Source organism: Macaca nemestrina, chromosome 10 (genome assembly GCF_043159975.1).
Source record: "Macaca nemestrina isolate mMacNem1 chromosome 10, mMacNem.hap1, whole genome shotgun sequence".
NCBI classification, from domain to species: Eukaryota; Metazoa; Chordata; class Mammalia; order Primates; family Cercopithecidae; genus Macaca; species Macaca nemestrina.
This window is the reverse complement of record NC_092134.1, coordinates 55,319,487-55,337,693: the sequence shown is the minus strand read 5'-3', so window position 1 is coordinate 55,337,693 and position 18,207 is coordinate 55,319,487. Positions and strand designations below refer to the sequence as shown.

Sequence of the window (18,207 nt, the reverse complement as noted above, 5' to 3'; positions counted from 1 at the left end):
ATTTTTCCTACTGACTGGGCGTATTTGTCTCCTTTGCACTGTGACTTCCTCCTCCTCCTTGTATAACATACATTTATATGTGTGAATACAAACAAATATAAAAACATCCATGTATGAATGTACACCCAAGGCAAGCAGGATGGCTGTCTCCAGAGAAGGAATAAGTGGGTTCCCCACTGTTGCTCAGGGTAAATGTGGACTGATGTAGTTCTGGGACAAACCTGCTATAACCACAAGTTAATAACAATGTCTTTAAACAAAGAAACAGACAGAAACCCCCTTTGGATAAGCCCTCTCTACAATCCCCTCCTTGCTGGCTCCATTGGACTGAGCCCATCCTTTCCAGGGTTTACACCTCCAGAAGGATTAAATTTCCTGTCTCATTGAATCAGGAAGAACCATGTGATTTAATTTGACAAATGAAGTACAAGTGGAAAAATGACATGGGCTGTTCCTGAGCAGCAACTTGAGAGCCATTGCTTGGATCTCTCACCTCTCTTTTCCTTTGGTCATAAAATCAACACGTCCCAGGCTAGGACTGCTCTTTCAGCATGGTTATAGAATAAAGGACACCTGAGAGAGAGTTGTAACAAACACAGAGTGGACATTAATGTCAGCAAAAGTACATCTTTGTTTTAAATGCCACTAAAGTTTCTAAACCATTTGTAAATGCAATATAACAATCTAAGGCAGGATTTCTCAACTTTGGCATTATTGACATTATAAAATGCATAATTCTTTTTTTGCTTGGGGCTGTTTTGTCATTGTAGGATGTTTAGCAGCATCATTGGCCACTTCCCCTTAGATATCACCACCACACCCACAGTTGTGATAAAGAAAAATGTTTCCGGATATTTCCAAACGTCCCTTGGGGGAAAACCATTGCCAGCTGAAAACCACTAATCTCAGCATAGTAGTTCTCAAAGGGGATTTTCAGAGCAAGCAGTATCTGGAAATATGTTAGATACACAAAGTCCCAGGACCCTCCCAGTCCCAATGAATGAGCAGTTATGTGGCTAGGGCACAGCAAACTGTGTTTTAATAAACTCTCCAAGTGGTTCTGAACATATGAAGCTTGAGAACCACAGTTTTAAACTGATTTGTGTATATATGAGCAGTCTTGAATAAGGAAAGGGCATAAATATTGCTTTCATTTACAGATGAATAAGGTTAGCTCTTTTGATACGTAAAGCATTAGAATTGTATTTTTTGTGAATCTGTAAGGCTTTATGGTATATTAGCATGTATACTAGTGTAATAAATGTTAAATACATTGAAATTTCATAATTTGAACAAATTTCACTATGGTCTCAGGACTTGGAAATTCACTGAGTCACAATAACTCAAAATGAAGGAAAACAAATTTCTGCTTAGGAATTCTAAGGGGAGTGTCATTTTGGTTTTCTAAAAAATACTTTACAAAATTGTTTTTGGAAGCATAACTGTCAGTTTCAATTATCTGACATTTGTACTCTCATTTTATTTGGCACATTTTATATAAACACAATTAGTATTTTAAAAGTATAGAACTGAGAATGAGTATCAATAATGCTCAGATTTCTTTATTGCAAAATTCTGTCACAAATAATTGCTCTTCTTTCCACCTAATTTCCTTTTGCATATCTATAAAAGGGATCTAAGTCTGATCTACCTTGAAAGGTGGGGCATAAGGAATAATTAACTTTTGCAAAGTCAGTAGTTATTATGTGTAAAGTTATAGGCAATGCATATTATAATGCTAATATATATATAGATAAGAGATTGGGTATTTCCTCTAGTTGAGATTGGCAATAGGAGGTAGAAAATCACAATTAATTTTGCCACATTAGCTCTGAAAATGATGAAGATAATATTTCTGCATATTTCTCCACTTTCCCTCATTTGATAAAGGAGAAATCCCTATTTTTCTTGTTGTGAGCAGAAAATCTTCAGAAGTTAAATCCTAAAAAGTTAATAGTCTTCTTCTTAACTGTCTATGGTACCCATGATTTCTGCTATACTATATATTTGTTTTTTAAAGTTGTCCTAAAATCAGAATTTTGTGATGGTGTAGTGTACATATCAGTACAAGGTAAATACAAGAAAATTATCTTCAGGCTTTCTGTTTTTATGAAAACATTAAAAAATAAGAGCTGATTATGCTGTGATAGTCTTATGAAATAGACCTGGAAAAATGCAATATCAAAAGACATAATGTGCATTTTGTGTTATCTGTGACGTTATTATGTTCCACACACTTGACCATAAACTTTCAATTTTATTCTTTGAGTCAAAATATCAAGGGAAAACCCTTCTGAGTTTTTTTTTTTCTTTTTCTTTCCTTTTTGTTTTTACCAAAAGGCTGAAGGAATCTTTATTTTTATCATCACATTAGGATTTTAGGATTCAAAATAAAAAGCCTTTGACTTTGTTCTTTTAAAGATAAGGGAAGTCTTTCCCTTTAAAGCATTATCTCCTGGCGGGTGGAGAGTGTCATGCTTCATTTTTTAGGTCCTTTACACTCTTGAATTTGATTTGTGCTTTAACAGCACAAATCCCAACATTCAGAAGGGAGATCTGCCTGCTTCAGCTGCCTGCAGCTACAGAGAATTAGTCTGTCATTCTCGGCATCAGGGAGTGTATGTTGTGTATGTGAGAGTGTGAGTGTGTGTTCGTGTTTGAGATTAGGTGGCTGAGAGTCATTTAAATGTGCATAAGGTTAATACTGGAAGATCTCATACAGGCTTGGCTCTGAAACCTGTGGCATTCTAGGCTGGACAGCCGTTCCCGTGCCTCTATTTTAATTTAGCAGGATGTTTGCTGCCATGGCAGCCAGCAGCATCCACTGCAGCAGCAAGGAAGAGCCATAGATCTGAGAATGCAGGTGGAATACTAAAATGTGAGAGGCTCGTGCAGGGCTGGGCTTCAGTGCTTAATGCCTGCTCTTCCCGGGCTCCTATGGGGAGGCTGTACTTGCTGCACTGTGTCAGCTCATTAGAGTAAAGGGTTACAGACCTAGGTCAGTTAAGGGCTGGTGAAAGGCAGGGGGAAAAAAAAAGCAAAAAGCAAGAGACCTCAGCTCGTGCTTCACCTCCTGGCGTTTCGGAACACAGAAGCAATAGAGGGAAATGTGGACCCATCCTCCGGTTGAGACATGTGATTGGATGAAGACTGGCAAACGTAGTTGGCTTCCTGGACTACTTTTCAGCTGGAGGAGAGTCTTTGGTGAACTCTTTTCTGCTTCAGATATATTCGAGCAAAATATTTGTAAGTACTGCTGATTTAGTAAAATGATGTATCAAGCTAAATTGTAGGCAAATAATTATATATACCGTATCTCTAGAATCTGTGAATGTGTGAGCTTGAGCTTTTTTTAAGTGCATGTGATAATTAAAATCAAATGGATCAGTTACAATCACAGTGTAAAAAGACAATATGAAGTCCAATTGAAAGGAAGGAGCCACTGGAAGAATCATGCAGCGGCCTGCTCAACTCTCTGTGTTCCGGAGCAAAGAAGTAAGAAGAAAGGGAGCTTGCCTTCAGAAACAAAAGTCTCTGACCAATCTTTCCCTCACCAGTGATGGGGAGAGGAGACCCACGGTGCGCATTTCCAACTGGTTTGGAAACGCTGCCAAGGCCAGTCAGAGAGAAGCCAACTATGCAGAGAGGCGCTCACTGTCCAGGTTTCTCTCGCGGTCTGTGCAGTCCCTGTATCACACCAGCGGCTCAGCCTGGAACCTCCTGCCTGCTGGGGGCAGCCAGTCAGACAGTGAAGACTTAGAGGAATTGTCTACAAGAAGAGGCTTAGAAGGTGAGAGTGATGAAGATAGTAGGTCCGAAGATGAAAACGTGTCCTCCAAGCCAAGCAGCATCAGCAGAAGCTGGGCTGAAGAGGAGGGAGAAAGCTGTTTGCGGGAAGGGACGGCTCATCTGGATGAGGACGTCATCCTTACCATGCTGGGTGATCTGGAACAGGCACTTTACACTGACTTATTAGGTAAGTCCAGTTTGCTCCTAAAAGTGTGTATGGGATTTTAAGAAATTTCATAGTCTCTTATGAAATTATTTGCATTTGCCAAATAGCTTTCATTTTTTAGAATGATTTTTAAAAATATTTAGTTACACTTTTAATTCCTGTTTCTTGAAATGATTTTTTTTTTTAATTTTTATTTTGGTAAAACTGAGCTATGAGCACCACTGGTAAGGTTCATTTGGAGAAAGTAAATTCCAGAAATCTGCCATGGGCATTATTAGCCTTGCTTAGTGTCCAGTACCTTCTAGGCATCCATAAATAAGTTAACATTTTAAAACTCCAAACATGTTGTTCACCTAATCATTAAAGGGGCCTGTTTGTTCAACTTCCCTCAAGGTGACCTCATCACAGATAAGGGATGAATAATGAAGGGCCTCCTGGGTAAATTTTCTGTAGAGTTAAGTTTCTTCTGCTGCCTTCGTGCTACGTGAATAGAAGGCTTCTTCTATACCTCAGTGACAGGCCCTGTTTATTGCAGTGACACTTTCAGAAATGCAGGGGCCTCTGCTACCTTCTACCTTTTTTCTTTTCTTTTTTGTTTCAGTGTTTGACAAAAACTAGTTCTGCATGTGCACATTATAAGTATTCAAGCTACTCTATGGATGACTATGAACTGTTTTCATACTTTAGAAACTAGGCCTTTTTGATAACATGAGTTTCAGTAGTAACTTCTGGCATATTCTTTAATTAACTAAAGAAGAAGAGGTCAAGTAATTCTATAGTTTGTGACTAAACTTTAAATGTCAACTGTGAACGTTTTAATTGTTATTTCTAAATCCACTGTTCTACCGAAATATATTTGCATCATGCAGTCCCTTCTTCCATAAGTATTAAATTACTGGCCATATCATATTTTATGTCAATGTGTATTTCCACAAAGGACTTCATATTGGGCTCCTTAAATGGAAAGGAATTAAACCTGGACAGTGATCTCTTTGTTTCTGATTCATGAAACTAATGCTAAATGCAGGCTTGTTTTTATTCTTACTGTAGACCCTCCTGTTACAAGATGTTTTATGAGGTTTGCTGGATTCTTTTAGTAAACCAGCTTTAGAAGAAGAAAGCTTAGAGAGACAGCAGAGGCAAATATTGTTCAATTTTTCATGTCAGTTTGGTTTTAAAAGAGTAGTCTTTCCACAGTGGTCAGAATAGTGATTTCTGAATCTGAATACACCAGGTGCTGCAACACGAAGATTTACTTTTGCACCATTGTCTGGTTTCTATAATGAATTGCTTCTCATAAAGGGCTATGTGCAGCACAAAGGCAAGAGAAAGTCTAATGTTTATGAAGCCTTTTCTTTTTGGGATCCTTTGGAACTCTAGAATCAGATAATATTCCTCTTTTGCTTTTGAAGTGGTATTATTTATCTTGTTCTCGGTATCTCATAAGTATTTACAAAGATATGAACAGAGTGCAGTCCCCTGACAGCATTTGATGCTTACTCAGTTAAATTATAGCATGCTGTGGGTGGGTGTATATATGACACGTGCCTTTTTGTGCATAAATAACTTGGAGTATTTTTGTCAGAGGGTAACCTCTCAAAAGAAGCCGGTATGCCTTGGTTTTTCAAGAGCATCTGCTTATTGTATTTATGTGATTATTCTGTTTCAGTATTTTTTTTCCTACTTATGCCAGTATTCAAAAATGCAAGTGAAAAAGTAAGGGGAAGTTTATTCAAATAGCTGTGATATGAATAATCATATCTCCAGATAATGAAGCATTCTGATGCAATTCCCTAAATAATGATACATGTTAAGTTGTTGAATATATCTACGCCCACAGCACACAGGAATTTCAGAATTTCTGCCACGTGCTTCAATAGGTTCTGCTTACGACTCAAAATGGCCTCTTCCAAGTTAGTTTTTACGTGGGGTTCCTTGAGTTTAACTCTTTACTCTTAGATATCCTCCTAAATTAGACAGATGAAGATTTGTCCTATAACTGTATAGGAGCGTATTTTATAAGTAACTATAAAGCTTTTAGCCACATTTTGTTATTTTTCCCCAAAGTGTCAAGATTAACCAGAGGAGTTTAAAAATTTTCATCCAAATCACTACTAGGGCCATCCACAAAACTAGAGTTACTTCATACAATAAATCAGGAAGCTGTACTCTATATAACATCTGTAATATGGATGGGGTAGATGGCTAAATTCTGTGAGAATAAGGTTTATTCATATAGATTTGATTTCCTATTAAAAGATGGCAATGCTGACAGTGTTAATTACAATGTGTATAATTAAAGCCTAAAAATTAAGAACAGGATCACAGATTAAATGGTCTTTCTGCCACCAAATAGTAATGTAGAAGTACCAAATGGATGCTGTTATTTTTTTTCTCTACTCAAAGAACACCTTATGAGCAGTGAGAAAGCACTTTGCACCAATGTTAAAACCTCAAGTTGATTTCAGAATATACCATTCTGGAAAATGTGTGGAAGCCGTTCCATTGTGTTTGACACATAGGAAGCCTCTTTCAGGAATAATGGTTGACTTTGCGATTATGCAAGTAGGAGTCCCCCCAACATTACTGTGATTAAATACATTTCTCATGTGCATTTTTCTGGTAACTTTTATTGTTACTAAGCATTTAATTTTATTTTTGCTTTTATATTTGGACTTTGCAATTGTGTTTTTCCCCCAAAGCCTCTGGACCTCACTCAGATACAAATTTACAGGATAATTAAGGCTGTGCAATCAGTCCTTAGGGGTTTGTGAGTACATTTAGTTTTATCTTGCCTTATGTGGGTCATTGAAAACATTTACTGCAATAAATTCTGCTTTTGTTATTATCTTTCGTGACATGAATAAGCCAGCAGTTATGTTTAGCTCAATAAGTGTTGGGAAGAAAAGGTCCATTTGTCTGTCATGAGGAGGGCAATGTCATAAGTGAATGTCATAATAAAAAAAACCTAAGGGGCCGGGCGCGGTGGCTCAAGCCTGTAATCCCAGCACTTTGGGAGGCCGAGACGGGCGGATCACGAGGTCAGGAGATCGAGACCATCCTGGCTAACACAGTGAAACCCCGTCTCTACTAAAAATACAAAAAAAAAACTAGCCGGGCGTGGTGGCGGGTGCCTGTAGTCCCAGCTACTCGGGAGGCTGAGGCCGGAGAATGGCGTAAACCCGGGAGGCGGAGCTTGCAGTGAGCTGAGATCCGGCCACTGCACTCCAGCCTGGGCGGCAGAGCGAGACTCCGTCTCAAAAAAAAAAAAAACAAAAAAAAAAACAAACAAAAAAAAACCTAAGGAATGAGGGAGGCTGTGGTTCTAAAACATGAAAGAAACCAGATAAACAATGAATTCAGTTAGAAGAATCCAAGGATCTAAGATACCTATTGGATTGGAAAAAAGAAATTGAAAAGGAGATGAAGTAGTTGTGAAAATATATTTAGTGAAATGACGTGTCTAAAAATACAACATTCTTAAAATTAATATAAAAAGATGGAATATAATTGAGATATTAATTTTAATATTCCAGTTGGCAAGTGATTGAGATGCAGCTGGATTACAACTTAAAAGTTTTCCTAGGGGAAGGAGGAAGGGATAGGAACATGTAATGATGCGTTCTAGGAATCTGTGTGAGGTCAATTACTTGTACCTCCCCCCACGAAAATAAAAAAAGGTCATCTCAACATACTCCTTTCATGACTTTTTGTCTTTCACCTACAATCTATGATGTCAATAACTGTATGAAATCTTTCATATTGAATCTTGGGTTTAGTGCTTCTCCAGTTTTGTCCCCTTCACTTATTTTGACCAGGTTTGCATTAATTTCTTCTTTGCATGTCTCTTCCTTGACTGTAATAATTTTATTTGCAGTCTGTAAGATTTTCTCTACAAAACTCTTCTTTTTCTTCATAGTTCTATCAGATTATTTGGAAGTGAAAGGTAGACTTCTTTATAGCCATTTCTGAAATACCCTGTATTATATGTATGAGGAGAAATATGGGAAGAATTTCCAGGAAGAATATGATCAGTCTCAAGGGTTATTAACAATTCTGAGTGCTAAAAGAATAGTGTTAAGCTATAGGATTAGTGATTGTGTTAATTTAATTAGTGTAGAGAAAGTTTGTCATGTGCATGAGATCCCAACATGTGTTTTATTATTCTTTAAAAAGATTTGCTTCAGCAAAGTTTCTCAGTACTTTATGTTTGAAATAATGATGTTCTTATTAAGTATACTTTAATTGTTCAAATGATTTATAAATTCAAGGAAAGAAATTTACAGGCTGGCAGCACAATGGTGGCTGTTTTGGCAACCACCCAAAGTGAGGAATAATGAACAAAGTAGTAATGTTTGCCTGAAAAATCTAGTAAAGGAATTAGCAGTTGTCCTGCAATATTTGAGTGGCTGCCTTGGTAAAGATATTGTAAATTTGTTCATTTGGTTTCAGATCCACTGGAACCACTGGGTGAAAGTTTAAGGGAGACAAATTATTGCTTATCCCCCATAAATGTTTTACATTTTGACTGCTACTGGAAGGAACCATCTCTTACTGGTGAGGTGGAGGCCGCCTTTCCAATGTTGGAGTTTTCAGGCAGAGGCAGATGACCTTGTCCCACGTGAGACAGATGAATGCTATGGCCAAGAGCTAAGGCAAGACAATCTCGGAAATCCCCACCAACTGTATGATTGTGATGATAAGTGTTAAAGGGGCACATTTGTTATAGATTTTTAAAAATCTGGCCTGAATGTTAAGGAAGTAAATTAACAGGTTAAATAGTTAGCTATATTCCTAAAACAGATTATAAATATGCATCTTGACTTCTCTATGTGACAATTTTCATAGTGTAATTTAATACATACTATTTTTTGCTTTTCTTTTCCTTCCCTTTCTTTTTCTTCCAACCTCTTTCCATTCCATTCCCTTCCCAGCCATCCCGTCTACTTCCTTTTTCTCTGTCTCCTCTCCTTCCCTGTCCTTCTCTTAACGTATCCATTCCAATTCCCTCCTTCCTTTCTGTTTTCACTTTTATCGAAAGTGCCCATCACTAGATACCCTCTTTGGTCCAAATTGAACACAACAAAAATTGTGCTTAGACTACCCTCTTTTCATGCTCTTCCTATTACCTCGACTCACTGGCTTTAGAAGTCTACTAGCTTGGGAAGTATTGGATGACTATAAACAAAATGACTTAAGGACACTTCTGCCCCTAGTTGATAGGTGGTGACTGTATCAGGCCAGCATTAGTCATACTTGCAGAGCTATTTGTTTCATGCTCATTAGATACAAACATTTTGGGTTTAGATGCCTAGGAATTTACTTGAGCTCTGGTATCATTGGTAGAACTGTAGAAACTGGAGAAGTAATTAAAAATAAAACCATTCAATGTTGTCAGTCTTTGTCCATAAGTCTAATGAAAGACTTCAAAAGCTCTTGCTTCCATAAGAAAAGACCTTGGCCGGGCATGGTGGCTCACACCTGAAATCCCAGCACTTTGGGATGCCAAGGCAGGCAGATCATTTGAGGTCAGGAGTTCAAGAGCAGCGTGACCAACTTGGTGAAACCGCAACTCTACTAAATACAAAAATTAACCGGGCATAGAGGCGAGGGCCTGATATCAACTACTTGGGAGGCTGAAGCAGGGGGATCGCTTGAACCCTAGAGGTGGAGGTTGCAGTGATCGAAGATGGCGCCACTGCACTCCAGCCTGGGCAACAGAGTGAGACTCTATCTGAAAATAAAAATAAAAAAATAAAAGACTTCTACTTTATTCCCCAGATTCCAAATGTGTACTTTCTACATAGGACAAATTTACCTCAAGTATTCTGAGTACACCTAGAAACACCTTGAAATAATTAGGATCCTAATGATCATAGTTTTTTTTTTATTCTGGGGTACATGTGCAGAACGTGCAGGTATGTTACATAGATAGATACATGCCATGGTGGTTTGCTGCACCCATCAACCCATCATCTACATTAGGTGTTTCTCCTAATGCTATCCCTCCCCTTGGCCCCCCACTCACCAACAGGCTTTCTAGCTTCATCCATGTCCCTGCAAAGGACATGAACTCATCCATTTTTATGGCTGCATAGTATTCCATGGTGTATATGTGCCACATTTTCTTTATGCAGTCTATCTTTGATGGGCATTTCGGTTAGTTCCAAGTCTTTGCTATTGTGAACAGTGCTGCAATAAACATACGTGTGCATGTGTCTTTATAGTAGAATGATTTGTAATCCTTTGGTTATATACTCATTAATGGGATTGCTGGATCAAATGGTATTTCTGGTTCTAGATCCTTGAGGAATTGCCACACTGTCTTCCACAGTGACTGAACTAATATATACTCCCACCAACAGTGTAAAGGCATTCCTATTTCTCCACATCCTCTCTGGCATCTGTTGTTTCTTGACTCTTTAATGATCACCATTATAACCAGCGTGAGAATGGTATCTCATTGTGGTTTTGATTTGCATTTCTCTAATGACAAGTAATGATGAGCTTTCTTTCATATGTTTGTTGGCTGCATAAATGTCTTCTTTTGAGAAGTGTCTGTTCATATACTTCACCCACTTTTTGATGGGGTTGTTTTTTTCTTGTAATTTTGTTTAAATTCCTTGTAGATTCTGGATATTAGCTCTGTCAGATGGATAGATTGCAAAAATTGTCTCCTATTCTGTAGGTTGCCTGTTCACTCTGATGATAGTTTCTTTTGCTGTGCAGAAGCTCCTTAGTTTAATTAGGTCCCATATGTCAATTTTGTTTTTTGTTGCCATTGCTTTTGGTGTTTTAGTCGTGAAGTCTTTGCCCATGAGTATGTCCTGAATGGTATTGCCTAGGTTTTCTTCTAGGGTTTTCATGGTTTTAGGTCTTAGGTTTAAGTCCTTAATCCATCTTGAGTTAATTTTTGTATAAAGTGTAAGGAAGCGATCCAGTTTCAGTTATTTGCACATGGCTAACCAGTTTTCCCAGCACCATTTATTGAATAGGGAATCCTTTCCCCATTGCTTGTGTGTGTCAGGTTTGTCAAAGACTAGATGGTTGTAGATGTGTGGTGTTATTTCTGAGGCCTCTGTTCTGTTTCATTGGTCTATATATCTGTTTTTGTACCAGTACCATGCTGTTTTGGTTACTGTGGCCTTGGAGTATAGTTTGAAGTCAGGTAGCATGATGCTTCCAGCTTTCTTCTTTTCCTTTAGGATTATCTTGGCTATACAGGCTCTTTTTTGGTTCCAAATGAAATTTAAAGTAGTTTTTTCTAACTCTATGAAGAAAGTTACTGGTAGCTTGACGGGGATAGCATTGAATCTCTAAATTACTTTGGGCAGTATGGCCATTTTTGTGATATTGATTCTTCCTATCCATGAGCATGGAATGTCTTTCCATTTGTTTGTGTCCTCTCTTATTTCCTTGAGCTGTGTTTTGTAGTTCTTTCTGAAGAGGTCCTTCACATACCTTTTGTATTTCTAGGTATTTTATTATCTTTGTAGCAGTTGTGAATGGGAATTCACTCATTTGTCTGTTTGTTTGTCTATTATTCGTGTATAGGAATGCTTGTGATTTTTGCACATTGATTTTGTATCCTGAGACTTTGCTGAGTTTGCTTATCAGCTTAAGGAGTTTTTGGCTGAGAAGATGGGGTTTTGTAAATATAAAATCATGTCATCTGCAAACAGAGACAATATGACTTCCTGTCTTCCTATTTGAATACCCTTTATTTCTTTCTCTTGCCTGATTACCCTTGCCAGAACTTCCAATACTATGTTGAATAGGAATAGTGAGGGAGGGCATCCTTGTCTTGTGCAGGTTTTCAAAGGGAATGCTTCCAGCTTTTGTCCATTCAGTATGATATTGGCTGTGGGTCTGTCATAAATATCCCTTGTTATTTTGAGATACGTTCCATCAATACCTAGTAATTGAGAGTTCTTAGCATGAAGGGGTGTTGAATTTTATCAAAGGCCTTTTCTACATCTATTGAGATAATCATGTGGTTTTTGCAATTGGTTCTGTTTATGTGATGCATTATGTTTATTGATTTGCACACGCTGAACCAGCCTTGCATCCCAGCGATGAAGCCAAGTTGATCATAGTGGATAAGCTTTTTTTTCTTTTTTTTCTTTTTTTTTTTTTGAGATGGAGTCTTGCTCCATCACACAGGCATGATCTTGGCTCACTGCAACCTCCGCTTCCTAGGTACAAGCAATTCTTCTGCCTCAGCCTCCCGAGTAGCTGGGACTGCAGGTGCATGCCACTGTACCCAGCTAATTTTGTATTTTTAGTAGAGACGGGGTTTCTCCATGTTGGCCAGGATTGTCTTGAACTCCCGACCTCGTGATCTGCCCCACTCGGCCTCCCAAAGTGCTGGGATTACAGGCGTGAGTTACCGCACTGGCCAGTGGATAAGCTTTTTGATGTGTTACTGGATTCAGTTTGCCAGTATTTCATTGAGGATTTTTGCATCGATATTCATCAGGGATATTGGCCTGAATTTTTCTTTTTGTGTATGTGTGTGTCTCTGCCAGGTTTTGGTATCAGGATGATGCTGGCCTCATAAAATGAGTTAGGGAGGTGTCCCTCTTTTTCTATTGATTGGACTAGTTTTAGAAGGAATGGTACCAGCTCCTCTTTGTAGCTCTGGTAGAATTCAGCTGTGAATCCGTCTGGTCCTGGGCTTTTTTTGGTTGGTAGGCTATTAATTACTGTCTCAATTTCAGAACTTGTTATTGGTCTGTTCAGGGATTTGACTTCTTCCTGGTTTAGTCTTGGGAGGGTGTATGTGTCCAGGAATTTATCCATTTCTTCTAGATTTTCTAGTTTGTGTGCATAGTAGTGTTTATAGTATTCTTTGATGGTAGTTTGCGTTTCTGTGGGATCAGTGGTGATATCTCCTTTATCATCTTTTATTACATCTATTTCATTCTTCTCTATTTTCTTCTTTATTAGTCTGGCTAGCAGTCTATCTATTTTGTTAATCTTTTCAAAAACCAGCTCTGGATTCACTGATTTTTTTGAAGGGTTTTTGTGTCTCTCTCCTTCAGTTCTGCTCTGATCTTAGTTATTTCTTGTTTTCTGCTAGCTTTTGAATGTGTTTGCTTTTGCTTCTCTAGTTCTTTTAATTGTGATGTTAGGGTGCTGATTTTTGGATATTTCCTGCTTTCTCCTGTGGGCAGTTAGTGCTACAAATTTCCCTCTACACACAGCTTTAGCTATGTCCCAGACATTCTGGTATTTGTTTCTTTATTCTCATTGGTTTCAAAGAACTTACTGCTTTCTGCCTTAATTTCTTCATTTACCCGGTGGTCATTCAGGAGCAGGTTGTTCAGTTTCTATGTAGTTGTACAGTTTCAAGTGAGTTTCTTAACCTTGAGTTCTAATTTGATTGCACTGTGGTCTGAGAGAGTATTTGCTAGGATTTCCGTTCTTTTGCATTTGCCGAGGAGTGTTTTACTTCCAATTCTGTGATCAGTTTTAGAATAAGTGTGATGTGATGCTGAGAAGAATGTATATTCTGTTTATTTGGGGTGGAGAGTTCTGTGGATGTCTATTAGGTCCACTTGGTCCAGAGCTGAGTTTAAGTCCTGAATATCTTTGTTAATTTTCTGTCTCGTTGATCTGTCTCATATTGACAATGGAGTGTTAAAGTCTCCCACTATTATTGTGTGGGAGTCTAAGTCTCTGTAGGTCTCTAAGAGCTTGCTTTATTAATCTGGGTGCTTCTGTTTTGGGTGCATATACATTTAGGATAGTTAGCTCTTCTTGTTGCGTTGATCCCTTTACCATTATGCAATGACCTTCTTTGTCTTTTTTTGTATTTAAAACAGATAAAAAGTCTGTTTTATCAGAGTCTAGAATTGCAATCCCTGCTTTTATTTGCTTCCCATTTGCTTGGTAAATATTCCTCCATCCCTTTATTTTGAGCCTATGTGAGTCTTTGCACGTGAATCTTATGAAGCTTAGTTTGGCTGGATATGAAATTCTGGGTTGAAAATTCTTTTCTTTAAGAATGTTGAGGCCGGGTGTGGTGGCTCACGCCTGTAATCCCAGCACTTTGGGAGGCCGAGGCCGGTGGATCACAAGGTCAGGAGATCAAGGCCATCCTGGCCAACACGGTGAAACCCCGTCTGTACTAAAAATACAAAAAATTAGCCGGGCCTGGGGGTTGTCACCTGTAGTCCCAGCTACTCAGAAGGCTGAGGCAGGAGAATGGTGTGAACCCAGGAGGTGGAGCTTGCAGTGAACCGAGATTGTGCCACTGCACTCCAGCTTGGGTGACAGAGCGAGACTCTGTCTCAAAAAAAAAAAAAAAAAAAAAGAAGAAGAACGTTGAATATTGGCCCCCACTCTCTCTGGCTTGTTGGGTTTCTGCAGAGAGATCCACTGTTAGTCTGATGGGCTTCCCTTTGTGGGTAACTAACCTTTCTCTCTGGCTGCCCTTAATGTTGTTTCTTTCATTTCAACTTTGGTGAATCTGACAATTATGTGTCTTGGGATTGCTCTTCTCAAAGAGTATCTTTGTGGTGTTCCTTGTATTTCCTGAATTTGAATGTTGGCCTGTCTTGCTAGACTGGGCAAGTTCTCCTGGATAATATCCTGAAGAGTGTTTTCCAGCTTAGTTCCATTCTTTCCATCACTTTCAGGTACACCTATCAAACCTAGGTTTGGTCTTTTCACATAGTCCCATGTTTCTTGGAGGCTTTGTTTGTTCCTTTTCATTCTTTTTTCTCTAATCTTGTCTTCATGCTGTATTTCATTAAGTTGATCTTCAATCTCAGATATCCTTTCTTCCTCTTGATCTATTCAGCTATTTCTACTTGTGTATGCTTCATGAAGTTCTCGTGCTGTGTTTTTCAACTCCATCAGGTCATTTGTGTTCTTGTGTACTAAACTGGTTATTCTAGTTAATAATTCCTCTAACCTTTTTTCAAAGTTCTTAGCTTCCTTTCATTGGGTTATAACATTCTCCTTTAGCTTGGAGGAGTTTGTTCTCCTCCAAGGAGGAGAAGGCCTTGGAGGAGACCTTCTAAAGTCTACTTCTGTACATTCATCAAACTCATACTCTGTCCAGTTTTGTTCCCTTGCTGGTGAAGAGTTGTGATCTTTGGAGGAGAAGAGGCATTCTGGTTTTTGGAATTTTCAGCCTTTTTGAGCTGTTTTTTTCTTTTTTTTCTTATCTTTGTGGATTTATCTACCTTTGGCCTCTGATGTCTGTGACCTTCGAATGGGGTTTTATGTGGACATCTTTTTTGTTGACATTGATGCTATTCCTTTCTGTTTGTTAGTTTTCCTTCTAACAGTCAGGCCCCTCTGCTGCAGGTCTTTTGGAGTTTGCTGGAGGTCCACTCCAGATCCTGTTTGCCTGGGTGTCACCAGCAGAGGCTGCAGAACAGCAAAGATGGCTGCCTGTTCCTTCCTCTGGAAGCTTGGTCCCAGAGGGACACCCGCCAGATGCCAGCTGGAGCTCTCCTGTATGAGGAGTCTGTCAACACCTGCTGGGAGGTGTCTCCTTGTCAGGAGGCATGGGGGTCAGGGGCCCACTTGAGGAGGCCGTCTGTCCCTTAGCGGAGCTAGAGCACTGTGCTGGGAGATCCGCTGCTTTCTTCAGAGCCAGTGGGCAAGAATGTTTTAGTCTGCTGAAGCTGCACCCACAGCTGCTCCTTCCCCCAGGTGCTCTGTCCCAGGGAGATGAGAGTTTTATTTGTAAGCCCCTGACTGGGGCTGCTGCCTTTCTTTCAGATATGCCCTGCCCAGAGAGGAGGAATCTAGAGAGGCAGTCTGGCTACAGCAGCTTTGCCAAGCTGCAGTGGGCTCTGCCCAGTCCAAAATTCCCAGCAGGTTTGTTTACATTGTGAGGGGAAAAGTGCCTACTCAAGCCTCAGTTATGACAGTCGCCCCTCCCCCAGCCAAGCTCCAGGGTCCCAGGTGTACTTCGGACTGCTGTGCTGGCAGCAAGAATTTCAAGCCAGTGGATCTTAGCTTGCTGGGCTCCATGGCGGGGGGATCTACTGAGCTAGACCACTTAGCTCCCTGGCTTCAGGCCCCTTTTCAGGGGAGTGGATGGTTCTGTCTCACTGGCATTCCAGGTGCCACTGGGGTACCAAAAAAAAAGCTCCTGCAGCCAGCTCAGTGTCTGCCCAAATGGCTGCCCAGTTTTGTGCTTGAAACCCAGGCCCTTGGTCATGTAGGCACCCAATGGAATCTCCTGGTGTGCAGTTTGTGAAGACTCTGGGAAAAGCATAGTATCTGGACCGGATAGTTCTGTCCCTCAAGGCACAGTCCCTCATAGCTTGCCTTGGCTTGGGGAAGGAGTTCCCCAACCCTTTGCACTTCCCAGGTCAGGCAACACCCCACCCTGCTTCTGCTCACCCTCTGTGGGCTGCACCCACTGTCTGACCAGTCCCATTGAGATGAGCCTGTTACCTCAGTTGGAAATGCAGAAATCACCTGCCTTGTGTGTTGATCTCATTGGGAGCTGCAGACCGGAGCTGTTCCTATTCAGCCATCTTTCTCAGGTCATAATCATAGATTTTTAATTAATCCCAGCAACATGGATTGGTAAACAGCATATTTCCAAGTGATTTTTTTTTTATTTTAAGGTCAAACCTACAAAGTGTTATTGTGTTATCACCACTTACAATTATTACTTGTGATACTACATTTGTATCTATTCACATTTTATTTGTAGAAAGAATTATAATTTGTAGATAATAGTTATTTGAAGTGTATTACATATCCTTTTACTTTTAAGAAGTGGTGACTGACTTATCTATGTATACAATTATTTTGAGGACAATAAATGTCATGAATAGTCAATTTATCATGTTGCTTTCCTAGGTGAAGACCCTGAAACAAGAAGAATGAGAACCGTTAAAAACATAGCAGATTTGAGGCAGAATTTAGAAGAGACTATGTCCAGTCTTCGTGGGACTCAGATAAGCCACAGGTTTTTTCAATTCTGCATATATTTGAGCCAATAAAGAAAAAATAATTACAAACAAACATTTAACTTTTCTTATAATGACAGAGATGGGATTTCAGTTTCCCCTTACTATTTCCTCTCTTGTTTTATATAAAAATTGATTCATAATTATCCTTAAACTGAAAATTCACACATATACCTATTTATCTTTTATCTCTATCTGCTATCTATGTCTTTTTCAGTATAACCTCCAGTTCAAGGGAATTAGTTACTGCAACTACTGCCATCACCGTTAAGTGGATTTGTAATACCTGTCCTAGAAAATAGTGGCACAAGTTGCACTTGAAGTGCATCTAGGCAGGGTGGTAGGGAGACATTCAAACATAATTGTAGTTAACTTTCAGAATAGGTCTGGGAAGATTACAATGAGTTAAGGATTTGTTGAAAATGTAAAGCAATATGTTGTTTCACCCAAGGTGTACTGATGGCCTTTCTTTTGAAAACAACCAAAATCTATAAAATGTATGCCCCTTTCCACAGTTTGACCTCAAAATGAACATATAGTTTAGCTTTCAGGAAGATGACATGTTTATAAGAGATGACCGTCAACTCTAGCCTTTTCTGTCATCATGCATTCTAGGTTGTGGCCCTAAGTGAACCAGAGTTTAGTTATTTCTCCATTTTATTTGACAGCACCTTGGAGACAACATTTGACAGCACTGTGACAACAGAAGTGAATGGAAGGAGCATACCCAACTTGACAAGTCGACCCACCCCCATGACATGGAGGTTGGGCCAGGCATGTCCGCGACTTCAGGCAGGAGATGCTCCCTCCCTGGGTGCTGGCTATCCTCGCAGTGGTACCAGTCGATTCATCCACACAGACCCCTCGAGGTTCATGTATACCACGCCTCTCCGTCGAGCTGCTGTGTCTCGGCTGGGAAACATGTCACAGATTGACATGAATGAGAAAGCAAGCAGTGACCTGGACATGTCTTCTGAAGTCGATGTGGGTGGATATATGAGTGATGGTGATATCCTTGGGAAAAGTCTCAGGACTGATGACATCAACAGTGGGTAAGTGGCCCTGTTCTCCATCAGCATTGTGTGAAGAGGGGAGGTGGTCTACTAGAATGCATTCACTATAAACAAATGTGTAAGTTTTCCCAGAAAGTCATGAGAAAATATGAGATATCTGAGGTTATTCAGTGTTGAAGGGCCTTTCCTCTGCTCGTTCATGGAGACTAAAGAATCCAGGATTCCTATAAATTCATTATAAGCCACCAGGTTTTTCTGTTGTTGAGAGAAACACATGTGGCTTCTGTTTTTC

General features: G+C 39.6%; 1 protein-coding gene across 13 annotated transcripts in view; it reads left to right on the top strand.

Moving 5' to 3' along the window:
• Positions 1-18,207, top strand: part of LOC105473314 (neuron navigator 3) — an 899,580-nt gene that overhangs the window by 724,094 nt on the left and 157,279 nt on the right. For all 13 annotated transcript variants that reach the window (XM_011727068.3, XM_071070568.1, XM_071070565.1 and 10 more), the window contains 2 exons: positions 16,793-16,901; positions 17,571-17,954. In XM_011727068.3, the coding sequence (XP_011725370.2) occupies positions 16,793-16,901; positions 17,571-17,954 (493 nt within the window). The remainder of the gene's footprint in view (positions 1-16,792; positions 16,902-17,570; positions 17,955-18,207) is intronic.